The sequence below is a fragment of the Salvia hispanica genome, chromosome 4 (assembly GCF_029641045.1).
Source record: "Salvia hispanica isolate PSC_SH4W2 chromosome 4, Shi_PSC_v1, whole genome shotgun sequence".
In the NCBI taxonomy this organism is placed as follows: Eukaryota; Viridiplantae; Streptophyta; class Magnoliopsida; order Lamiales; family Lamiaceae; genus Salvia; species Salvia hispanica.
Window position 1 is genome coordinate 40,521,936 of NC_142695.1, and position 24,366 is coordinate 40,546,301.

General features: G+C 36.1%; 1 protein-coding gene across 1 annotated transcript; it reads right to left on the bottom strand.

Moving 5' to 3' along the window:
* Positions 1-6,482: 6,482 nt before the first annotated feature.
* Positions 6,483-6,994, bottom strand: LOC148928650 (uncharacterized). The gene is made up of 2 exons (XM_089056740.1): positions 6,786-6,994; positions 6,483-6,600 (listed from the first exon to the last, which is right to left on the bottom strand). Exons 1-2 carry the CDS (start codon positions 6,992-6,994, stop codon positions 6,483-6,485), a joined length of 327 nt encoding a protein of 108 aa, XP_088912866.1.
* Positions 6,995-24,366: the final 17,372 nt, after the last annotated feature.

Here is a 24,366-nt window from a genome sequence, read left to right on the forward strand (position 1 = left end):
CGAATGCTTCGTTCAGACAATGGGGGAGAATTTTTTAATTCCAAAATGAAACAGTTTGTACTAGGAAAAGGAATGATACATCAATCAACTTGTGCCCACACCCTAGAACAAAATGGAGTAGCAGAAAGAAAAAACAAAATCTTACTCGAAATGACTCGTGCCATCCTCATTGAATCAAAAGTACCAAAAACTTTCTGGCCCGAAGCCCTCGCTACTTCCGCTTACATACTAAACCGATTACCCACTCATATCCTAAAATTCCAAACATCACTTGATGCCCTAGCCTTACATACCAATATACCACAACATCTATCTCTAGAACCCCGTGTCTTTGGTTGCTCTGTCTTTGTTCATATTCCCAAACATGAAAGAACAAAATTATCTCCTTGTTCTATTAAATGTGTCTTTCTCGGCTATGGGATAAACCAGAAGGGATATATGTGCTTTGATCCTGAAACTAATCGCATGTACACCACGATGAATTGTGATTTCCTTAAGTCTGAATATTTCTTTGCCCACCTTAGCAGTCAGGGGGAGAGTGAGAATGATATTAAGAGTAATGTTAGTGACCCACTAAGCTAGGTGTCAATGCCAAGTGCACCAGAAGCGGACCTACCAAAGAAAGCAATACGCAGTTCCGCTGAGCAAGTCTCTGATATAGTACAAACCGCCGCAGACGGTGACATATCTACGAGTACTTCTCCGCTTCTGATATCTGATGTAAGTCCCCCTTTCCCTGTGAATGTGTCTATAGACCCTAATGCTGAAGGTGAAAGTCAGGAAACAAGTGATGAATCATCGGACAAAACAAGTGATGAACAGTCAGATGATACACCTATAGTTGAGGTGGAAAGAATCGATCCAAACACTGGAAGGTATATATTACCTCCCCGAGCAAATAGGGGAGTTCCACCCAAGAAGTATACTCCAGAGAGAATCAACCGGAAAGCACGATACTCTGTTGCAAACCTGGTGAAAGGACATCTGTCAGAAATGGCACAAGCTTTTGAGGAAACACTCTATGATGAGGAAGAAATTCCATACTCGGCGAATGAGGCCATGAAACACAAGCATTGGAGGGAAGCTATGAAAAAGGAGATTGATGCTTTACTCAGAAATCAAACTTGGGAGAAGTGTACGCTACCTGAAGGAAAGAAACCAGTTGGGTGTAGATGGGTATTCACAATCAAAGGGAGACTTGATGGATCAATTGAGCGATATAAAGCTCGACTGGTGGCAAAATGATATACTCAGACATATGGGATGGACTATTCAGAGACATTCTCCCTAGTAGCCAAGATGGATACTGTTCGAGTACTTCTGTCGATTGCGGCAAACCGAGAATGGCCACTTGATGCACTATTTTTTAGCACTATAAATACCTGCATGTATACAGAGTAGGAATAGTATAGCTAAAAGTCAGTACCGGGATATCGAACACGGGGAAGATGAACACAAAGTGTCTATCCTCTACTAAGACTCAATTACCATCTAGAGAACCAAAAGATTTTGGAAACTTTTGAAAACTAAAAATATTTGAAAGCAAATAACAACTAGATGCAAATAAAACACAGAGATAAACGATAGAGATAAGAGGAATTCCAGGGATGTGCGTTCACAGTTATGGTTATACAAATTCCAAACTACAATACCCTAGTGACTCAACTTATTTTTAACACAAGTGAACCCGCAAGTGTACGAGGCTAATGTAGCAAATAGTAAGCAAAGACTATCGTATCCACAGAGACCATCAATGTCAACCTAATTACCACGAACCAACCTCAACTACTATCTAGATGAATCGGAAAGTTTTAATTTTTCTAAATCTACTTAAAAGAAAGGTAAAAGCAATTAAAAACAACTAGAGAACTAAAAGCAAATAAGAGAAAATAGGTGTAGATCAAGGATGAGATAGGTAGAATCCTACGGGATCGATAACAACTATCCTATGCTCAATTAACTTTCAAACTATGCCAACAAAGGGTCTCAAAGGTTATTAAGCTATCACTAAGGTAAAACTATATCTTCTCCCGAGGCATACAATTTGTAGATTGCTACCTAGAACCGAAGTGTCCTTCCTAGAACTAAGGCAACAACTCCTAAAAGCTCCTAAGATACTTAGCTTCATTCAAAGGCTCAAATCTGTCGATTATATTGGCAAAGACGTCAACTTCTCTTCGTTCAAATTAAACTACTCATCTCCCGAGTATTGTAGTAAAATCCACATGCATTTATAAGGTGATCAATCAAATAAATGTATAAGCACAAGAGAAGTCAAAATAACCACATGAGCCAATGCATAGAAAAAGGAAATCAATTAAACATAAAATTCATTGTATCTCCCCCGTAGAACTCTACGAAGGATTTAGCTACTCATGTTAAAAACAAAAGTCAAATAAATATTCAAAGAAATATTCAAAAACATTGTTTGAACAAGAATAAAACTAAAAGTAGAAACTCCTAAAATTGGATTGGGTGGATTGGAGGCCTCGTATTCAATCTTGCGATGAATACTCTTCCTCTGCTCGTTCTTCTCTTCTTCCTAGGTGAAAAAGTGGTATTTTTGGGGTAGGAGGCGTGTAAGTTGTGTTTGGAGGCGTTTCCTAGGCATATATATATACCTAGGGTTGACTTTGGGCCCAAAATGAACTATCGGACGACGCCAGTTTGGGTGTGCGTCGAAGCTGGCGAGTCGCCAGCTGCTTACGACATTTTTCTCGTCTTTTGCTGGCGGGTCGCCAGCTATGTCACTGCTCCGCACAGTTTTGGTAAAACGGCCATAACTTCTTCTATCGAACTCCGATTGAGACGTTTAAGATATCCACACGAAGCTCTTTCGAAGGTGAAGAGAATGGTATGCATTACTTGCGAATCAGACTTCAAAATCTCCAGAAAATCTGTCTCGAATATTGAGCAGCTGCACATCCACATATTTTATACATTTTTCTACATATTCTTCACAAAATGGTCAAAATACCAACATAATAGAGAAGTAGCTATAACCATGTCTCAATATACACAATATATGATCAAAACCAAGTAAAACTACCCTCTAAAATCATGTAAAATCCAAGTGAATCAACTCTTCCAAACTTAAACAATTGCTTGTCCTCGAGCAATGAAGAAAAATAACTAGAAGAAACTTGTATTCAAAAGAGTTTTAGACATCATCATCGTCTCAAAGAATACGGAATAAAGGAGCATATCACAATACAAATTCCATCAAGTTAAGCCGTCGAATGCACTTTTACTACTAACTCGTATATCACCTTGAATTCATGCTCCACTCGAGATGTATATATGTGTGTATATTCACCTCACTCAAAGTGTATAAATATCAAGTAACACTCAAATCAATTAAAAATGCATGGTTTACCCTAGGCTTGCTCAATGTCTAACCTCTCATCTACTTCGTGTGACAATAAATCTAGAGTCCGAAAGGTCTTTTGTTTAGGTTATAATGTAGGCTCTTTGGTAAGGTAGGGTAATATTTAGCTAAAGTGACTAAATTCCCAAAAAGATGTGAAATTCCAAGACATTACACAATCCACTTTCAACAACTTCAACCATTCACCAAAACACTTCTCAACAAAAACTAGACTTTGTCTAATTTCTTCCCAACTTCCAAAGACCTCAAATTATTCTCTATGTATAACCAATTACCAACTTGATAAGCTAAACACAACCAATTTCTTTTAACAACTAAACTCTCCAAATTCTTCTTTTCAGAACTCAACAATTCTAGAGTCTAGGATTCCCAACCCACTTGATTAGCTTGACAAAAGAAAAGGCAATAGGCTCAAACATGGCTATCAAGGGTATTACTCCCTCCGTCCCGCTTTAGCAGTTGACTTTTCTGCCCTCTTTTTATAAAAATGATAAAAAATAGTTAAAGAAGAGAAATGGTAAATTAAGAGAAACAATAGTATAGAGAAGAGTCTTATCTACATTATTGTCTCCCTTATTTTATTATTTCTCCACTTTAACTATTTTTTATCATTTTTACAAAAAGAGGGCAGAAAAGTCAATGGGACTGCTAAAGCGGGACGGAGGGAGTATATAATAAGGTTAGTGTTTAGGTAAATATGAGGCTAACAACGATGGCCTAACATCTTCCCCTATCTTTAAGGTCACTATGTAGACTCAAGAAGACAAGGAGCAAGTTCTAGAAACACATACACAATTGATGATAAATCACACATGAAAGAATTAAAAGCTCAAGTCTCACTGGGCAGATAGCATGAATCAAGGAAAACAAACAATTCGTTACTTATGCATCCTATTACTCAAACTCTCAAGTCAATGATCAAGTGATAGCTCAAAGTGGAAGGTTCTTTTATCATAAATGACTAGTCTTCACCCAAATTACTAACAAGTTTTTCAATTCAATTTCATTTTTTTTTCTTTTTCAATCAATCCCAACCAATCAAAGCAAGCATTCAAGGATTACTAACAAAATAATTCTATCCTAAAACAAAATAAAGCAACAAAAGCAATAAGATACGTACCTCGTTAGTGTCCCTATCCACCATATCATCCCCCCAAACTTATTCAAAGCTAAGCAAAGAATAAGTTTGAAAAGTTGGTGGAGAAGAGAGACTTACATGGTATGCAAGCAACACAAAACACATCAAAAACAATCTGAAACGATAAAAATAAAAGTTACCTACTAGGGGTTACCTCCCCTACAATGCCTTTGGTTATCGTCGTTGGCTCGACGTCCTCCATGAGCTGCATCATGTCACGCCATGAATGGTGGTGTTGGATTTTCTATCAATCTTGGAAGCATATGATCTAGCCAATCTCTTCTTCCACCAAGTAGTTTTCAAAGCTCCATCACAAATTTTGGTTTCCACTTTGGGTGAATTTGCAGCTTTTGTTTTCTTCTCCTTCACTTTAGAATTTGATGCAGTTTCTTCTTTAGAAAGTGATCCACCACATGAACCAAACATCCAACACGGCAATGTAAAATCCCCCAATGTAGACTCAATTGCTTGTGTCTTTTGGACCTCTACAACATGCACAGCTTTGCACTCCATCTTCATAACAAGTTCCTCATCTTCATGACTCTTCATAGCATTATAGATAGACAAAATGTGTCGTTTGTTGCCCATACGAAGAGTGAGCTCTCTCTTTGCTATATCTATCAATGCTTTTCCTGTTGCTAGGAATGGGCGCCCTAGGATAAGCGGCACATTCATGTCTTCCTCCATATCCAACACTACAAAATCGACGGGAAATATGAAGTCATGTACCTTCACCAGAACATCCTCAACAATTCCTTTAGGATAGGTGATTGATCTATCTGCCATTTGCAGTGTGATTGTAGTCGGCTTGAGAGTGCCGATCTTCATCTTTCTGAAAAATGATAATGGCATCAAATTTATGCTCGCCCCCAGATCACACAGTGCCTTTGTCTGTCTGTCATTTCCAATGACGCATGAGATATTGAAACTCCCAGGATCTTTAATTGGCATGTAGCTTCTTTTGAATTATCGCACTACAGTTTTCAGATATGTTCACCGTCTCATAATCAATCCACTTCTTCTTCTTGGAGAGCACATCTTTTAGGAACTTTGCATATGTAGGCATCTCTTGCAGAGCTTCCACCAATGGTATATTAATGTGCACCTTCCTAAAAATATTGAGAAATTTGGAGAATTGCTCATCCAACTTCTTCTTCTTCACCGCAAATGGGAAGGACACTCTAACTGTCGTAGGAATGGAGGGAGGGGACAATTTTTCTGGCATTGCGTCTTTCTTGGTCTGAATGTCCACCTTATTCTTTTCCTTGGAATTCTCTTCTGCTCTGACATCTTCCTCTGGAGTACTCTTCATTTCCTCTACAGGCATAGAAGGTCCTTCATAGCTTTTACCACCTCTCAAGTATATGGCCTTGCAGTCTTGGGATTGTTTATGGTCTGTGCTGGAAATTGCCTTGGCTGATGTTGGACACCTACAACTTGAGAAATTTGACTAATCTGAGTATCAATGCTCTTCATATGCACATTCAAGCTTTGCATGTCGTTTTCAACCTTCCCCAACTTTTGACTAGTGCTCTCCATGTACTTGTCAGTTTTCTCCATGTACTTGGTAGTCTGATTCATGAATGCTGCCAAAATATCTTCAGTAGTAGGCTTTTTCTGCTGTTCTACCCATCCATTAGACACTGTGAATCCTGGCGGTGGTTACAGAGCATTGTTTGGATTCCCATATGAGAGATTGGGATGCACTTTGTTACCATAGTTGTTATAGTTACCACCACCTTGGTTGGGGCGATAGTTGTTGAAGTTCATGTTATTCCCTCCTTGGTGCACATAGTTGACACCTTCAACTCTTCCTTGATGTTCTGGTCCATGTTGTCTCATCTCCATGATCCCCAGTTGAGTGGTCAAAAGATCTAGCTGCTTTGACATTCTATCTATCCTATCATCTTCTGTAGCAGAGGCCACCATGTATGACTTGTTTCTTTCATTATTCCATCATTCATCAGTGGAAGCTACTCTCTCAATCACTTGCATGACATCATTCTCTCCAAATTGAAGGAGTGCTCCTCCCGCGCTCCAATTCAGTTCACGCATTGCATCTGGAATGCAGCCCCTGTAAAAAGCTATGACTTGATGTCCCGGACTTAGACCATGCTTGGGGCATCTCTTCAACAATGTTTTAAATCTGGCCCATGCTTCTCAAATTGTCTCATGAGGCTTCATCTGGAACTGAATTATCTCTGCTTGCCTCTTTAGCACTTCGCTGGGTGGGAAGTACTTCTCCAAAAATAAGTCTACCATGGCATCCCACGTTTTAACAGATCCTGACCCATGCTGTCGTACCAATCTCTAGCATCATCTCTCAAGGAAAATGGGAATAGCCTTAGTCTGATTTGTTCATCTCTCACCCCATTAAGCTTCACTGTGTTACTGATTTGAATAAACTTAGTGAGATGCTTGTTGGGATCTTCATTGGCCTTCCCCGCAAAAGCATTAGCCTCAGCCATATTAAGCAATCCTGGCTTGAGCTCAAAATGATTTGCATCGATCCCATCTTTAAGTGTACATGTTTTGCACTGGCACTGTGGCTTGTTGTTCCTCTTTTTCTTTCAGCTGTTTCACCACATCTGCAAGTTGTAATTGGAGTTGTTGGACTTCCGGATCTGGATGTGGTGTATTGTTCTCTTCGTTGTCCGCCATTGTTATTGCAACAGGAGTAGGCGGTTCTCTCTTAAGAGGCGAAAGTGATCGCCTTTGGTTGAGCCTTCTCTGAGCGTTTCTCCTTCGGTTGGATGCTTCGATCACATGATCGAATAACTCGTTGCCCCTTAGAGCGAGTGAGCATACAACCTGAAAAGAAAAGCACAATGGTGAGAATAACTCAAAAAGAAAAGAAAAAAAAATAAAGCAAGTAAAATCTAAATTAGTAATCTTAATTTTTATCACGATATTAGGCTATAGTAACAAAAAATTGTCCCCGGCAACGACGCCAAAAACTTGACTCAACTTATTTTTAACACAAGTAAACCCGCAAGTGTACGGGGCTAATGTAGCAAATAGTAAGCAAAGAGTATCGTATCCACAGAGACCATCAATGTCAACCTAATTACCACGAACCAACCTCAACTACTATCTAGATGAATCGAAAAGTTTTAGTTTTTCTAAATCTACTTAAAAGCAAGGTAAAAGCAATTAAAAAGAACTAGAGAACTAAAAACAAATAAGAGAAAATAGATGTAGATCAAGGATGAGAAAGGTAGAATCCTACGGGATCGATAACAACTATCCTATGCTCAATTAACTTCCAAACCATGCCAACAAAGAGTCTCAATGGTTATTAAGCTATCACTAAGGTAAAACTATATCTTCTCCCGAGGCATACAATTTGTAGATTGCTACCTAGAACCGAAGTGTCCTTCCTAGAACTAAGGCAACAACTCCTAAAAGCTCCTAAGATACTTAGCTTCATTCAAAGGCTCAAATCTGTCGATTATATTGGCAAAGACGTCAACTTCTCTTCTTTTAAATTAAACTACTCATCTCTTGAGTATTGTAGTAAAATCCACATGTATTTATAAGGTGATCAATCAAATAAATGTATAAGCACAAGAGAAGTCAAAATAACCACATGAGCCAATGCAAAGAAAAAGGAAATCAATTAAACATAAGAATCATTGTATCTCCCCCGTAGAACTCTACGAAGGATTTAGCTACTCATGTTAAACACAAAAGTCAAATAAATATTCAAAGAAATATTCAAAAACATTGTTTGAACAAGAATAAAACTAAAAGTAGAAACTCCTAGAATTGGATTGGGTGGATTGGAGGCCTCGTCTTCAATCTAGCGATGAATACTCGTCCTCTGCTCGTTCTTCTCTTCTTCCTAGGTGAAAAAGTGGTATTTTTGGGGTAGGAGGCGTGTAAGTTGTGTTTGGAGGCGTTTCCTAGGCATATATATATATGCCTAGGGTTGACTTTGGGCCCAAAATAAACTGTCGGACGACGCCAGCTTGGGTGTGCGTCGAAGCTGGCGAGTCGCCAGCTGCTTACGAAATTTTTCTCGTCTTTTGCTGGCGGGTCGCCAGCTATGTCACTGCTCCGCACAGTTTTGGTAAAACGGCCATAACTTCTTCTATCGAACTCCGATTGAGACGTTTAAGATATCCACACGAAGCTCTTTCGAAGGTGAAGAGTATGATATGCATTGCATGTGAACAAGACTTCAAAATCTCCAGAAAAGCTGTCTCGAACATTGAGCAGCTGCACATCCACATATTTTATACATTTTTCTACACATTCTTCACAAAATGGTCAAAATACCAACATAATAGAGAAGTAGCTATAACCATATCTCAATGTACACAATATATGATCAAAACCAAATAAAACTACCCTCTAAAATCATGTAAAATCCAAGTGAATCACCTAGCACAGTTATTACTTTGATAGGACGAGTCACCTAGCTTATGCTCATGCGATACATACGTTGATTACAATATTAGGGTTGTCAATCCTAACACGTAACTCCAAAAAGCTCCTAAGACCCTTGAAAATTCCTTACTCTCAATTAACAGTGTCGTTTTAAGGGAAGTTAACTGTAGCGTCTACTAAGTGGACCTAATTCGCTAGAACTCTCTCACAGTTATGAAGCAAGTTATATTAAATCATACATAATTGTGTCACTCAATCATGTAGCATCAAGATTACTTAGGGAAGGAACAAAGTAAAAACAAAACGAATATTAAATAGAAAACTGGAATTGTATAACCAAAGTCGTTTCTAACACATCCCTAGAATCCTATGAGTTTAGTTACACATAATGGAATAAGCTAAACACATAGATTGAAGGGAAGACAATTTGAATATAAAACTAAAGCAAATAGAACCCGTAGGTTGAATTCTTATCGTTCTTGATTTTCTTGAAATCCTTCTTTAACTCCTTGCACAATGACGTACTCTACCTTTTAATCTCTGGGAATTTATGTTGCAAAAAGAAGCTCTAATTTGATGAAGCTTGAGGTCCTATTTATAGGGGAAAGTCAATCCTTATTGTAGAAGGAAAAGATCATCAAAATATGGTAAATCTTGGAGCAGATTTAGGGCAATTCAGATTCGCCGCCTTTCCCCGGCGGACCGCCGCACCTTGGCCGGCGGTCGCCGCGTTGCAGTCCAAAGTCTCGGTACCTTCGGCGGCGGGCCACCGCATGTCCTCCAGTGGTCGCCGGGTGAGACTCGTTTCCAAGCGTGAATTTCCGAGGCGGGCCCCTACATAACATTGACCGCCGGGCGCTGGCGGTCACCGTACAACTTGCGGTGGTCGCCGGTCGCCGTCTGAACTCCAGATTTCCAGACTTTGCATTTTGACTCCCTTTTTCGGCTCAATTTTGCACATTTCTCACAAAACACGTCAAAATACCAATGAAATATGCGATTATTGGACATGTAGTGACATTGACTTAAAAATCAGACCAAATAATGATCTTAAAATAGTGCAAAATCCGAGCGTATCACTACTATATCAATTCGACGTTACAAATGCCTTCCTTCACGGTGAACTGGAAAAGGAAATTTGCTTGGAGGCACCGCCTGGTTTTTCAGGCGAGTTCAAGATAGGAGAAGGATGTAGATTGAAGAAGACTTTGTATGGACTAAAACAGTCCCCAAGAGTCTGGTTTGGAAGATTTTCGGATGCAATGAAGAGCTATGGATACCAACAGAGTAACTCAGATCATACATTTTTCTTGAAGAAGCGTGAAGAAAAGACTACCTGTCTTATAGTGTATGTTGACGATATGATTATAACAGACGATGATGCAGAAGAAATCAAGTGTTTGAAGGAGAATCTCTTCAAGGAATTCGAAATGAAGGACTTGGGAGATCTTAAGTATTTTCTGGGAATTGAAGTTCTTCGATCGCCACGAGGGATATTTCTGAGGCAGAAAAAGTACATCTTAGACATTCTGGCAGAGACGGGTCTACTTGAGTATAAACCAGCTGATACACCGATCATGGTCAACCATGGATTGCAAATAAAAGAAGGAGCTGAGCCAGCAGACCGTGGACGATATCAACGTATAGTTGGGAAACTCATCTATCTTTCCCACATGAGGCCTGATATTGCCTATGTTGTAGGAGTTGTAAGTCAATTCATGCACCAGCCCAAGACTGAGCATTCGGAAGCTGCACTGCGGATCGTCAGATATCTGATGGGGACAGTTGGACATGGAGTAATGTTGAAGAAAAACGGAAACTTAGAAATACAATGATATACTGATGCTGACTGGGCAGACAATCCAGTGGATAGAAGGTCCACTTCAAGCTACTTCACATTTGTTGGAGGAAATCTGGTAACATGGAAGAGCAAGAAACAGAAAGTGGTGGCACTATCAAGTGCAGAAGCAGAGTTCAGAGGAATCAAAAGTGGTTTGACAGAGATTTTGTGGTTAAGGAAACTATTGACGAAGATCAATTTCCCTCCAGGAAGATGCCAACTATATTGTGATAACAAAGCTGCAATAAGTATTTTAGAAAATCCAGTTCAGCACGATAAAGCATGTGGAGGTAGATAGGCACTTTATCAAGGAGAAAATTGAAACTGGCATTGTTGAGTTGCCATTTGTGCGCTCGGAAGATCAGTTAGCTGATATATTGACAAAGGCGGTGAGTTCAAGAAGCTTCGGAGGAGTTCTCGACAAATTGAGTATCGGCGATCCCACTACTCAATTTGAGGGGGAGTGTTAAAGAAGGAAGAAATCAATTAGTCAAGAAATCAACAATTCCCTAAATTAGGGATTGTGGCAATATTCTGCGTAGAGTGAAGATTGTGGCAATATTCTATGTAGAGTGATTGATTCACATTTATTCCTTACCATGTAAACAATGTACAAACTCCTATTTAAAGGGGACCTACGATAGTAATGAACATATCAAAGCATTACACCAAAAATCTTCTTTTCTAACCATTTAACAAGTTTAAACTTTAACTGATCCAACAATATATTTGAGCTAAAACATTTTAAATATGATTAACTACCATATATATCTCGACTTCATAAAGGAGATGCAAAAAATCCAAACCTCTAATATTTAGTACTTAAAGGGCTTGGAAATTTAGTTGGCAAATTCCATATTGATGTAAAGAGAGAGTTGAAAGCATTATATAAATCTCATGGACTAACTACTCCACTTATTACCGATTAATTTAAGTGTTAAATACCTATATTTCTATCATTCTATATACCATTCTCTATTACCCCTTTTAAATTTTAAAAAAAAACTCACTATTTTTTACAAAACAATATTAAAATAACGAAAATATTGTATGATGGCAATTCAAGTAAAGCAGAGGGACACATGTATTGTATCATATGGCAATATGTTTCTTCAAATTAAGTATGTTTGGAACTGAAGTTGATGGATGTAACATTAGAACAAATGAACGAAGAATAAAATAACATTAGAAGATGGACGGGAGCAAGTAATTCTCGAAGAAGGGGGGGGATCTTATACATGTAGCAATATGCTCACTTTCAAAGCATTAGCATTAAAGAGATAGTGTTGTGATTACAACATTTTATTATTAGTGTGAATCATATAAATATGGATAAAAAGTCAGTTAACTGAAAATCAAAAGGGCTGGGAGGGATCCAATAATCCAATAATTTAAAATAAGACACTGCGCGCCTAAATTTTTGTAATGCCACCATGTTTTGACATCTAATAATAAATCTTCACTGTTTTCCGATAGGATTTTATAATTATTCAAGTATGATTTCCAACCCACTAAAATATTACATACTTTATTCTTACTCTTACTTTTATCTCTTCTATTTTATTCTTTCCTTGTTTATTTACTTTATTTTCTCTTGTCAAACTCAGATGATTTCTCAAATCAAATGAACTAAGTTTGCATCGACAATTTTTTTTTGAAAAAAATAGCTTTGAAGATTTTAAAAATAATTCGAAAATAATTACAAATATGGTTAGAAATTGTTAATTTAGTGATAACTTTGAATTCATTGATCTAGTTGTGACCTCCCAAATTCATCTTTACACGAACGTGACAACAGAGAGGCCATAAATACATGGACCACCATATATAGATCGAGTACTAAATAGGGAGTATCATTTGTACTCCTTTTTCTTTTGATTTTATAATTTTTGAGCGTACAGAATTGCTGTGTCCATCCAGGTTAGATAACAACACATCCATGTTCATTAGGGAAATTAATGGAGTATTAAATTGTGTATCTTTCCAGACATATAGTGGTAACTTTTTGGTATCATAATTATTGATACAGAAATTCATAAACCTGTTTTAGTCTGTTCAAATCATGGCTTCGCGTGCCCGCATGCTAATTATGCTCTTTCTCCCTTTTAAATCAACTACTGTATTTTAATTCTCTTTTACTGTATTTTCTTTTCAACTTCAATATTATAAAGTCCGCCTTTATCTCATATTTTCCTTTTGCTTTTATTAATAAACAAATCTTGCCGAAAAATACATTAAAATTAAATCTTCGGAATTTCTTTTTTTGCCTGATCTTATCGATATGTTTATTTGCTTCTATTTTATTCTATGTTTTTTTTAACTATATTTTTAGTTATAAAATCTAACTAAAAGCCTTGTTCATGCATAGTATGTGAAGCTTGCTTGCAGTACTAATTATGTATATTAGTTTTCGATACCTAATTAAGCTTATCTTTAATTATACTATACTAATATATGTATACTTAGCTTGCAGTTTTTTTATGTTAGTATATTGTGCGTCATTCGCTCTTGTTCGTATATTGAAACAATGAATTTTGATAGCAATGAGAGATAGGATTAATGCTGCTCAAGGGGTGTAACCATCTTATGGTATAGTAGAGAGGCCAAAATTGTTCTTTTTTATTTTTTCTAATATATTATAGTTTTATCAAAATTGGCCAAAATCACATTTAATTAGGTATAACGAAATTGACGCAAAGAAAAAAAACACTGAGAGACAAAATTGGTTTGAGAAAGAAAGAAAAAAAAAAGTGTAAATGAGGAATAGGAAGTCAAAAAAATAATTAGTGACGAAGTTCTTATATAAATTCAGTTTTAGTGAGATTACTAGTTTTAAAATATTATTGGTATGATTTTTGTAAGAAAAGAAGTCTAAATAAAACTCTTAGCAACATTTTTCGTCTTCCGCCTCTACCGCTGCATGACCGATTGATGGCAATAAAAGTGTTAAAACTCTTAAATCGTAATGATCCTAGTTCATCTATATAAATGGATAACCCTCTCACTTATAAGACCTTTTAAGGGATGAGTGACTCATTTGTAATAAAAAGCAATATTTGTAAGTGTTGCTAGTTGTGTTTTGTATGCATAATTAAGTTTTATAAATTTAGCTATCCCTTCAATGAATCCTAAAATTTTTTATTAGCGAGTACCAGAATGGTTGCTAATTTTGTTGAGCACCGACGCTTAATACCTCATCACAACATCAACGTCGCTGCTTCTCTTGTGCATGCTGAAAGATTGAGATTTAATATGTAATTAATCGACGTCATTCTGCTAGATTGGATACCCTTACGGCTGACTAATTCATTGAATAATAACTACTTAACATCTTTAGTTAAAGTTAATGACAGTGATAAGATGCTAATTAGCTAGTTTGGACCATGCTACGGCTTAGGGACCAGGCTACCAAATTTTATTAACTAAACTTTTTTTCAACAAATTGTGATTGAAATTAACATGACATGCAAATCGGGCTGCAGAACGTACCCATAATATAATAATTGCTCAAATCATGAAACCAAACAAATTTCTTAACTTGTTGGAGTACTTCTATTTTCTGTATATTTTTTTGTCATTTATTCTATTGTTACAGTGTTAATAATAATAATAATAATATATAATATATAATATGTGGAATTATAACATTATAATTAATCGTGACAATAGTGTAACCTAGTAAAATTAATCTTGTTATACATTTCATTTTTTCTTTTATTATTTTAGGCGAAAAGGTAAGGATATTAATTTTTAACTTTATCGTGTTACATGTAACTTAATGTATCCCACAGTTGATGGGATTTTTCCATGCATGTTGATGATAATAATAATGGGTTATGATTAATGTTTCAGAAGGAGTACTTGAATTTAAAATTTCAAATATAATCCTTATAATTCTTATTTTCTTTCAAATCTAGCAGAAAAAACAGGGTTTATTTTGGTATAGGAAGTAGGAACTAGTTATTTTTTTGGAGAAAAACAGTGATTGGTAGTCAATTACATGCAATTTTCTTTGTATTTTTTCTTCACTAACCTTTTATTCTAACAACATTATCAACATTATCAACTATGTCGGCGAAGAATACATTATTTAACATTTCAGAAAAATAATTTTCACTTCCATATTGGATGCCATAATAGGTCCAAGATCCTCCAGCACAATTATTTTTCAGTCCCAGCATTAATATTTGTAGTGTGGAGAGGGAAAGAGATTGCGTTTCAACTCAACAAAATTCACCTATTTAAGCCCTATTAGGTCGAGTAGAATATGTGCAGTAAGCCAGTAACTTACTCGAGTGGACCACTATGAACTACTAGTATCTAAGTATATTTTAAAACATTTATTTTAAATTTTAGTTAATTGAATGAAATTAAAAACAATATTAGTATTATATAAAAATTATAAATAAAATAACTATGAATTATACAACTAAAACATATCATAAACTTAAAATTATTAATAACAAACTATTGAAATTTAGAGAGCTCTGATTCATCGTACATGAATCGGGACATTTAAAACATCATTTAATTAAGAAAGAAAAATGAATCAACTTGTAATAGTTACAACATATAATACTAATAATAGAGAATAATATTTTAGTCATTTGACGTTTACTAATATCCTCAATAACAACAAATATATTAAAAAAACATCATCCTAAACAAAATGAATAGGTAGTTGAAAATAGTAGTGTCTTAGAGCATCCACAGCGGTGCTCAAAACGGTGTCCGTCCGTCCATGCCAGCGACAAGGACGACCTCGTCCGTCGCTGCAGCTCGTCCGTCCGTGCCAGCGGCACGGCGCTGTTCTTAACTAAGAGCACGTCCGTGCCGCTGAGCAGCCCTATGTGGCGTTTTCTTATTGGACAACAGCATAGCCGTTGCCAAATTCGTTTTTTTATTATTTTTTTAAAAAATTCGAAATTTATTTAAAAAATATTTTTAAATAAAAAAAAATATTTTCCCACTTTCCAAAAAATTATATCCGTTTTCTACCCACTTTTAATTTATTTTTCAATTTTTTTCCCAAAATTCACATTTTCATCTATAAATACCCCCACTTCAACACAAAAAAAAGCACATTCTCTTCTATTCTATCATCTACATTCTCTCATCTTTTTTCTCATATTCTCTCATCTAAATTCCCATTACATTACACAATGTACGGCTCCGGCGATCACCCCTCAGGCAATCGCGGTTGGAACCACGATTGGTTCGACTCCGACTCATTCCCTAGTCCGGAAACGAAATTTACGGCCCCTCCTCAAACCCAAGGTTCGCAAGCTCCGGGTGGCTACCGTCCTTACCCAGTGCACGACCAAAATGCCTCCGGGTTCGGGTGGGCACTCGAACCCAGATCGGGAGGGAGCAGCAGCTCTACTCTTACTCCTACTTCTATTCCTACTCCTACTCCTCCTGTTCGTGGCACCCGTACCCCGTACACTCCGGGTGAGATGATGACGATGTTCAAAGCCTAATTGGCAGTCTCCGAAGATCCGGAAGTTGGCACGAACCAAACCGGGGAAACGTATTGGTGGCGCATCACTCGTCTTTACAATGAAACCCGGCCGGGGGGAACCATCTATCGCAATGATAGTATGGTGCGCAATCGTCTCTTCAGATGCAACGAGGCAATCGGTAAGTTCCAGGGGTATTACCTCCAGGAAGAGCGGTCGGCGGGGAGCGGCACGAGCGAGCTCGACATCATCACTACCGCCTTGGCGACCTACCAACGCATGGAGTTCAAAATGTTCAAGTACCTCGATTGTTGGCAGGAGGGGCGCCTACATCCGAAGTATAGGGGCGGCATAGTAGCATCCACCTCCAACTCCTCCAGCAAACGGTCGAGGTCGGTAGTCCTATCCGACGGCGCCTCCGATGATGTGGCTACCCAACTTGCTGAAACTAACTTGGTTAGCCCAGACGCTAGCCCGAGCAGTTCCCGTCGGCCGCAAGGAAAGAAGAAGGCAACGACCACCCGCCGCCGCGCCTCGACTCCATCCGCCCCTGCTCCCTTTGTGCCTCCTCCATCCCGAACAACACGTTATGGACCCTCTTGGGTCAACTCTATTTGAACGATACGTCTAAGATGACTCCAGATCAACTTGCAACACATGAGCAAATGATCCGGGGTCTCAAGAGGCAATTGGGGATAGAGGACTAGTCTTACACGTGTGTAATTTTTAATTATTACTCCCTCCGTCCGCGAATAGGAGTCCCAGTTGAGTTGGGTGCGGGTTTTAAGAAAAATTTGAGTATAATAATTTAGGTGTGTGATAGTGGAATGTGGGACCCATTTATATTATTATTTGCAATCAAAGTGGATTAAAATTAATTGCACCTTCTAAATTAAGGGAAAAGTGGGGTCATTTTTTATACTCCCAAGATAAAATGTCTAACCGGGACTCCTAATGGCGGACGGATGAAAATGGCCAACCGGGACTCCTATTCGCGGACGGAGGGAGTATGATTTTAATTATGTATTTTTTTATTTTCTTGGATTTTAATTATGTATTTTTATTTTTTAAGATTTTAATTATGTAATTTTTATTTTTTAGGATTTTAATTATGTAATTTTAAATTTTTAATGCAATTTAATATTGTGGAAATGTTTTTATTTAAATTAAATAATAGAATGGTAGGACCCTTGAGCTTGTCCTTAGCTAAGAGCACGAATGTGGGTGTTGTGCTCTTAGCTAAGGACAAGGAGTAAAAGTGGGTTCGGGCCTACTTCCGTGCTCTTAGCTAAGAGCACGGATGATGATGCTCTTAGTGTCTATAACAACAAAATTTAAATATTTATTATTTACAACACTATTATATTTAATTAATTATTTTTAAAAATAATACATCCAAATCTAAAAATTGCGTTATCTAATAATATAACTTTAATTCGTTCTATACAAAAACTCAAAATAAATTAAGTCAATTATTTATTTTCATGTATTTCTAAGCCATAAGTAGAACTAACAAATAAACAATTAAACGTATACATACCAAAAATATATGAGTAGTAAATTTTTAAATATTAATTTAACTTACAATAATCAAAAGATATACAAAACTCTACAATTTCTCACGAAAGAGGGCACCACCTTCTTCACCAAATTCATTTTTACAATCTAAACTCTTCAATTTTTGTATTTTTCTTCTAAATTTCTCCTCCGTACTTCTCTATCACGCACTAAATTAATTTGAAAATATGATGTGCTTCTTATGTACTAATGAATTAATGTGTCTCAAAATAACAAAAAAATTCCCAACAAATAACATAATGTCATTGTAACTTATGTAAAATTAATTTGTGAAAATGATGTGTTGCTTATTTACTAAAGGATCAACATATATGAAAATAACACCAAAAAAAAATTAAATTCATTTGCTATGAATGTAATTTTAAATGTAATATGTATTAACTTTATAAAGTATTTAGAATTTTCGAACTATTAATTTAATAATATCAAAAAAACATATACAAAAGCATCACCAATATTCTAAAATTCTGCAAAACAATATACAAAAACTATATTAGTACAACAGGAATCTGTCCTACGGTATTTTCCTTTTGCTCAAGATAGGAATCTATAACACTTTCTCATAGTGAACAACAAACTATATTATGCCTGCAACCAAAGTAACTTAAAAAATATATTAAATAGAAAATAAAAACAAAACGATGGTTCAATACTCATTGCGAATCAACAATCTTAATATCGATGAACCAAGAATTAGATTGTGAGATAACCTTTTCGAGGTCGACGATAACGCCAATTATAGCTACAAAAATATACACATAGACAATGTTAATAAGCAAATAATAATAATAATAATAATAATAATAATATAAAAAATTTACCTTAAAGTGCCTATCCAACAACATTTTCAATCTACATTTGATAACATATAATGGTTTTTAGAAAAATTAACTAAAAAAAAGGTAATAAGATAAGAAACAACAACATAAATACGTTCATGAAAAATACATTTCAAGTTAATGACATTTGATTTGTCACCATACTTAGTCATTTCAAAAATACGCACACACCGGACTCGGATAACTGATTTGGTATTGCTAGGCGTTAGATCACGAAGGAATGTGAATTCCGTCGTTTAGAAAATTCTTCTTTTCTCTAGAGGACTTGTGATAAAATATGAGAAGATAAAGAGGAAGTGAAACCTAAGCCAAAAAATGATGGATTTTTATAGGAAAAAAACATAAAAAGCTATCGTAAAACCCACCGTACATCACAAAAATAAAAAGGTCTAATTTATCTAGCTAACAATGAAAATTAAAATAAATAATTGTTTAATAAGAGACCCTAAAACTTCCATTTCAATTGAATAATCATTAATGATTATTTAGTGAAATTAGTGCTGATGGTTAAAAAAAGTCTAAAAAAGTTTATTACTCTTTCAAAATAATCAATGACATAATTAAATTGCTTTCATTGCTTTTAATTGGTTAGCCATTTCAACTGAATAGCGATCATTTTATTGCTCACTATTTAGTAAATTTAGGCGATGGTTAAAGAAAATGCATAGAGAAGTTTTATGATGTTTTTCATATAATCAATGGAAATATAACGTTTAGTATAACACCAAATATAATGATCTTAAGTATTTGTTAAATGCTCATTATTTCATTAAAAGAATTGTAACAGTGCGGTTACTCATTATAATGCTCTTAAAAATTAGTCAAAGTCTTTATTAAAATATCTAAGTAAATATTCATAACAACTACTTGTAAATATTTGAATTCAAGTCTATAACTTATAACTATTTAAATTTAAATCTAAAATTTGTATTTTATATATGTATAGATTGCAAAATTTTGTGTAAAACAAAACTTTATTTTCAAAAATCTGATTGAAGGGTGTGATATGTCTATGGAAGCTCTCTTTTGAAGAGGAATATATGGCCTTAAATGAGTGGAAATCTTATTTTTTCCAGTTATTTACATTGAAACTCAACAAACTTTCCAAAACAATAAATTGATAGAAAAAATAAGATAAAAACAAGGACTAAGTAAGTCATACAGTACTACTTACTCCTTCCGTTTCGCCATAGTTGAGGCGAAACTTTTCGGCACGGAGTTTTAGAAATGAATATTGAGTGTGTTAAATAAATAGATAAAAAAGTAAGAGAAAGGAAAAGGTAGAGAGAATAAAGTATAAAGTGAATAAAGTAGAGATAATAAAGTAAGAGAGAGTAAAGTAAGAAAGAGAAAAAAATTACCATATAAGGAAATGACTCAACTATGAAGAAACTTCCCGAAATGATAAAATGACTCACCTATAGTAAAACGGAGGGAGTACTAAATTTGTTTTTAAATGTTTTGACCAACTCTAAGTAAGTCATACTTGCTAAATTCATAGAAAAAATAAGATAAAAACAAGGACTAAGTAAGTCATACTTACTAAAAATTTTTTAAAAATGTTTTGTCCAACTCTAATTTTTAATTATTGTAGTAAGGCACTCAAGTCATTTTATATTTAAAAAAAAGGGATAATTTTCACCGATAAATTGTACAAATTGGACTATTATCAGGTCAACCTAATAACAATTTAACATGTTAAGGGCAAACCTAGACACAATCTGTTAAGGGAACCCTTAACTTGAAATAACATCATTTTTTCCTCAAATTTAGGGGTGAGCATTCGAATTTTTCCCAATCTGATCCGATCCAAAAATACAATGTTTTTTTACTGATTCGAATCTTCCAAAAATTTGAAAATAAATTTTCTTTTATAAAAAATTAATATCATAAATACGTATATTCAATATCAAAATCTGAAAAATACAACAAAACGATATATTTTTTTTTATTATATACTACCTCTGTCTTTGGAAAATAGAAACTTCTGAATTTTTAATTTACAATTAGTAAAATAAGAAAGAAAAATTGGCAGAATAAGAGAGAGGAAGAGAAAAATTGATAAAGTGAAGAAGAAAAGAAAAAGTAGTCGATTTTTATGTTGACTTCCTAGAATAGAAAATTTAAAAAGTTTTTATTTTCAAGGGAACCAAGTTAGTTATATACTGTACATATTTGTTATGATCTGAAGAATTAGATACAAAAATCCAATGATAATTTCAAATTGAGTGACTACATAAATGGTACCTGATCTTTCACTTTCGCACGTAAATGGTACCTGATTTTTATTTTATATCGTTTTTGGTACCTATAAATCACATTTTTGGTACCTGATGCAATTTTCTTCTCAAATTACCCTCTAAACAAATGCATTTTCTCATTTATGTCATAAAAGATATTTTAGGTATACATAAAATTAGTACCAAAAGTGATATTATAATATCTTCTCTCATTCTCCTCACTCTTTATATTATTATTATTAATAATATTAATATTACTATTTTGATGTTATAAATTAATAATTTATTTATTTTTAATAACATTCAAATATAATTAATTATAATTATAGTTATAATTATATTTAATTATTATAAAAATATTATTGTTATAATACTAAGAACTAGAAGTAATTAATAAATAATTAAAGTATAATTATATAAATTATGAATCATATAATATTATGTAATAAAAATTGTGAATTGTATTCATAATGATATAAAGAGTTCAATATTTTTAGTTAGGTGTTTCAATCTTAAAATGAGTATAAAGTAATTTAATAAAAAATATTTAATTGATTTAATTATTTTCAATAATTAATTTAATTTGACATTTTGTTCCTAATTTATATTATGAATGCAATTGATGCATGTATAAAAAACTAAAAGGAAAGAAGAAGAAATATAAACTAAGGAGAAAAAAAGAGAGAAGAAAGAAAGATAAAATACTAAAAAAAAAGAAGAAAATGAAGAAGAAACTAAAAAAGAAATAAGAAAGGAAGAAAAAATAATCATATATTTGGTAAGTACTCCCTCCGTCCCACAAAAGATGTCACACTTGTGGGACAGCACAGGATTTTAGGAGGTTTTATTTTGTGTGTTAAATGGAAAGAGAAAATATAATTTTTATATTCATGTGAAAGAGAATTTTTTCCCAAAATAGAAACGTGACATCTTTTGTGGGACAAACTAAAAAGGAAAGTGTGACATCTTTTATGGGACAGAGGGAGTACTATTTAATTGAAATTTTCAAAAATATCCTCCATAACAAAAAAATCACATGTTTGGTACTTGGGATTATTTTTGTCACAAGGTACCAAAAACGATACTACCTCCGTCCCTGAAAATTTGATACAGTTTACTATTTTGGTCCGTCCCTGAAAATTTGATACACTTCACTTTTACCATTTTTTGTAGTGGACCCCATATTCCACTAACTCATTCCTACTCACATTTTATTATAAAACTAAGAGCACTCCCAATGCACTCAGCGATAAAAACCGGCGTTTTAACGCCGGATATCGCCGAGTATTCGCCGGCAATGGGGAGAAGTCCGCGTTTTTCCGGCGTTAATTCTACCGAATTAACGCCGGTTCCCGTTTTAACGCCGATTTATCGCCGAGTGAACGCCGGCCACTGTAGGGCGCGTTCGGCGTATTTTCGGCGTTTTTTTTTTTTTTTTTTTTTAGTACCCAACGGCTATTTTTACTCCCCTATAAATACACACCTTCTCTTCATTCTCTCCCCATCCTCATCCCTTTTCTCTCTTCATTCTCTCCTCATCCTCATCCATTTTCTCTCTTCATTTATTTTCTCTATCTCCATCTATATTTAATGAATTCTGAATCATCTTCTCATTCTCGGTCCGACGAGGAGATATCTCATTCTTCTTCCGAAGAGGAGGTACCTCCCGCTCCCACCGGATGGGATGTCGCGGGTTTCGCCAACAACCCAGTCAACAACTATATCTCCCGTTTCATACAAAGCGAGCTTGCTCGAATGCAGCAGCCACCCCAACGGCCAATCCGCAGGCGGCGCCGATACATCCCCCGCGACCACGCTGGTGGGCACGATCGGCTGTTCGCCGATTATTTTGCTGAGGAACCACGTTATCCGACAGATGTATATCGTCGCCGATTCAGAATGCGTCGCTCCCTCTTCCTGCGCATTGTTAATGCGTTGTCCGCGCGTTACCCCGAGTTCCGGCTCCAGCGAGACGCCACAGGGAAGCTCGGTCTATCGCCCCTGCAGAAATGCACTGTTGCCATCCGACAATTGGCATATGGAGGGTCCGCCGACATGTTCGATGAGTATCTGCAATGCGGCGAGACGACTGGCAACGAGTGCCTGAAGAATTTTTGTCAGGGCGTGCGAGAGATATTTGGGGGGCACTACCTTCGCTCGCCAGACGCAGCTGACTGCCAGTTCCTGCTGGATTGGCACTGGAGGACCCACGGCTTTCCGGGGATGCTCGGCAGCATCGACTGTATGCACTGGCAGTGGAAGAACTGCCCAACCGCGTGGCGAGGCCAGTTCACTACCGGCTACAAAGGTACGAATCCCACCATCATTCTTGAAGCCGTTGCCGACCAACGGCTTTGGATTTGGCATGCTTATTTTGGTATAGCCGGGTCGAACAACGACCTAAATGTTCTCAATTCCTCGCCCCTTTTGAACGAGCGGATCAATGGGTTAGGCCCCTCCATCGAATTCACGGCCAATGGCAATGTGCATAACATGGGGTACTACCTGGCTGACGGCATCTATCCGCAATGGCCCGTGTTTTTGAAGACGATCAGATGCCCAATCGGAGATAGTAGAAAGTATTTTGCCCGAGCGCAAGAGTCTGCGCGCAAGGATGTGGAGAGGGCGTTTGGGGTGCTCCAATCACGATTTGCACTGGTAAAGGGCCCGACGCGCTTTTACTACCAGGGGGATATTGCCGACATCATGTATGCGTGCATCATCATGCATAACATGATCATCGAGGATGAACACGAAGGCGTCCTCAACGTCACCAACGACACCAGTGTTGCATCATCGAGTCACGGTGTCTCAACCGAGTCCGAGTCCGTCCGCCGGAGTGTACCGTACAACGAACATGAACGGTTCAAGGCGTTCATGGACATACACCAAAAGGAGGCCCATCGAGCACTACAACACGATATGATCGAAGAATTGTGGGCAAATAGAAACCGCGCCCACCGCCCTTGAGTTTTTTTACTTTGAATTTTTTTTCCATTCCTGTACTATTTTTTTTTTATTAATTTTTCGTCGTTGTAATGTTTACTCGTATTTAATACAACGAACTTTATTACTATTATTTGTTTTGTCTTATAAATTAAATTAGCTAGCTTTATTATATACAAAAATAAAACAATTAAATTAGTAATGATGTAAAAATGAAATGTTGAGTTAGGGAGAAATAAGGGAGAAATAAGGGAGAAACCATTGGAGCAGTTGGCTAAAAGTTGGCTAAAAGTTGGCTAAAAACTGGGGATAAATTTTGGTGCTGATGTGGCGCTGATGTGGCAGGAGTTAGGGAGAAATAAGAGAGTTTTTAGGGAGAGCATTGGGAGTGCTCTAATACTTTAAAAGTAAGACCCACATTCCACCAACTTTTTCAACTCACTTTCCATTACATTTCTTAAACGCCGTGTCGGGTCAAAGTATAGCAAATTTTGGAGGACAGAGATAATATAAAATAAAGATCAAATATCATTTATATGCGAAAGT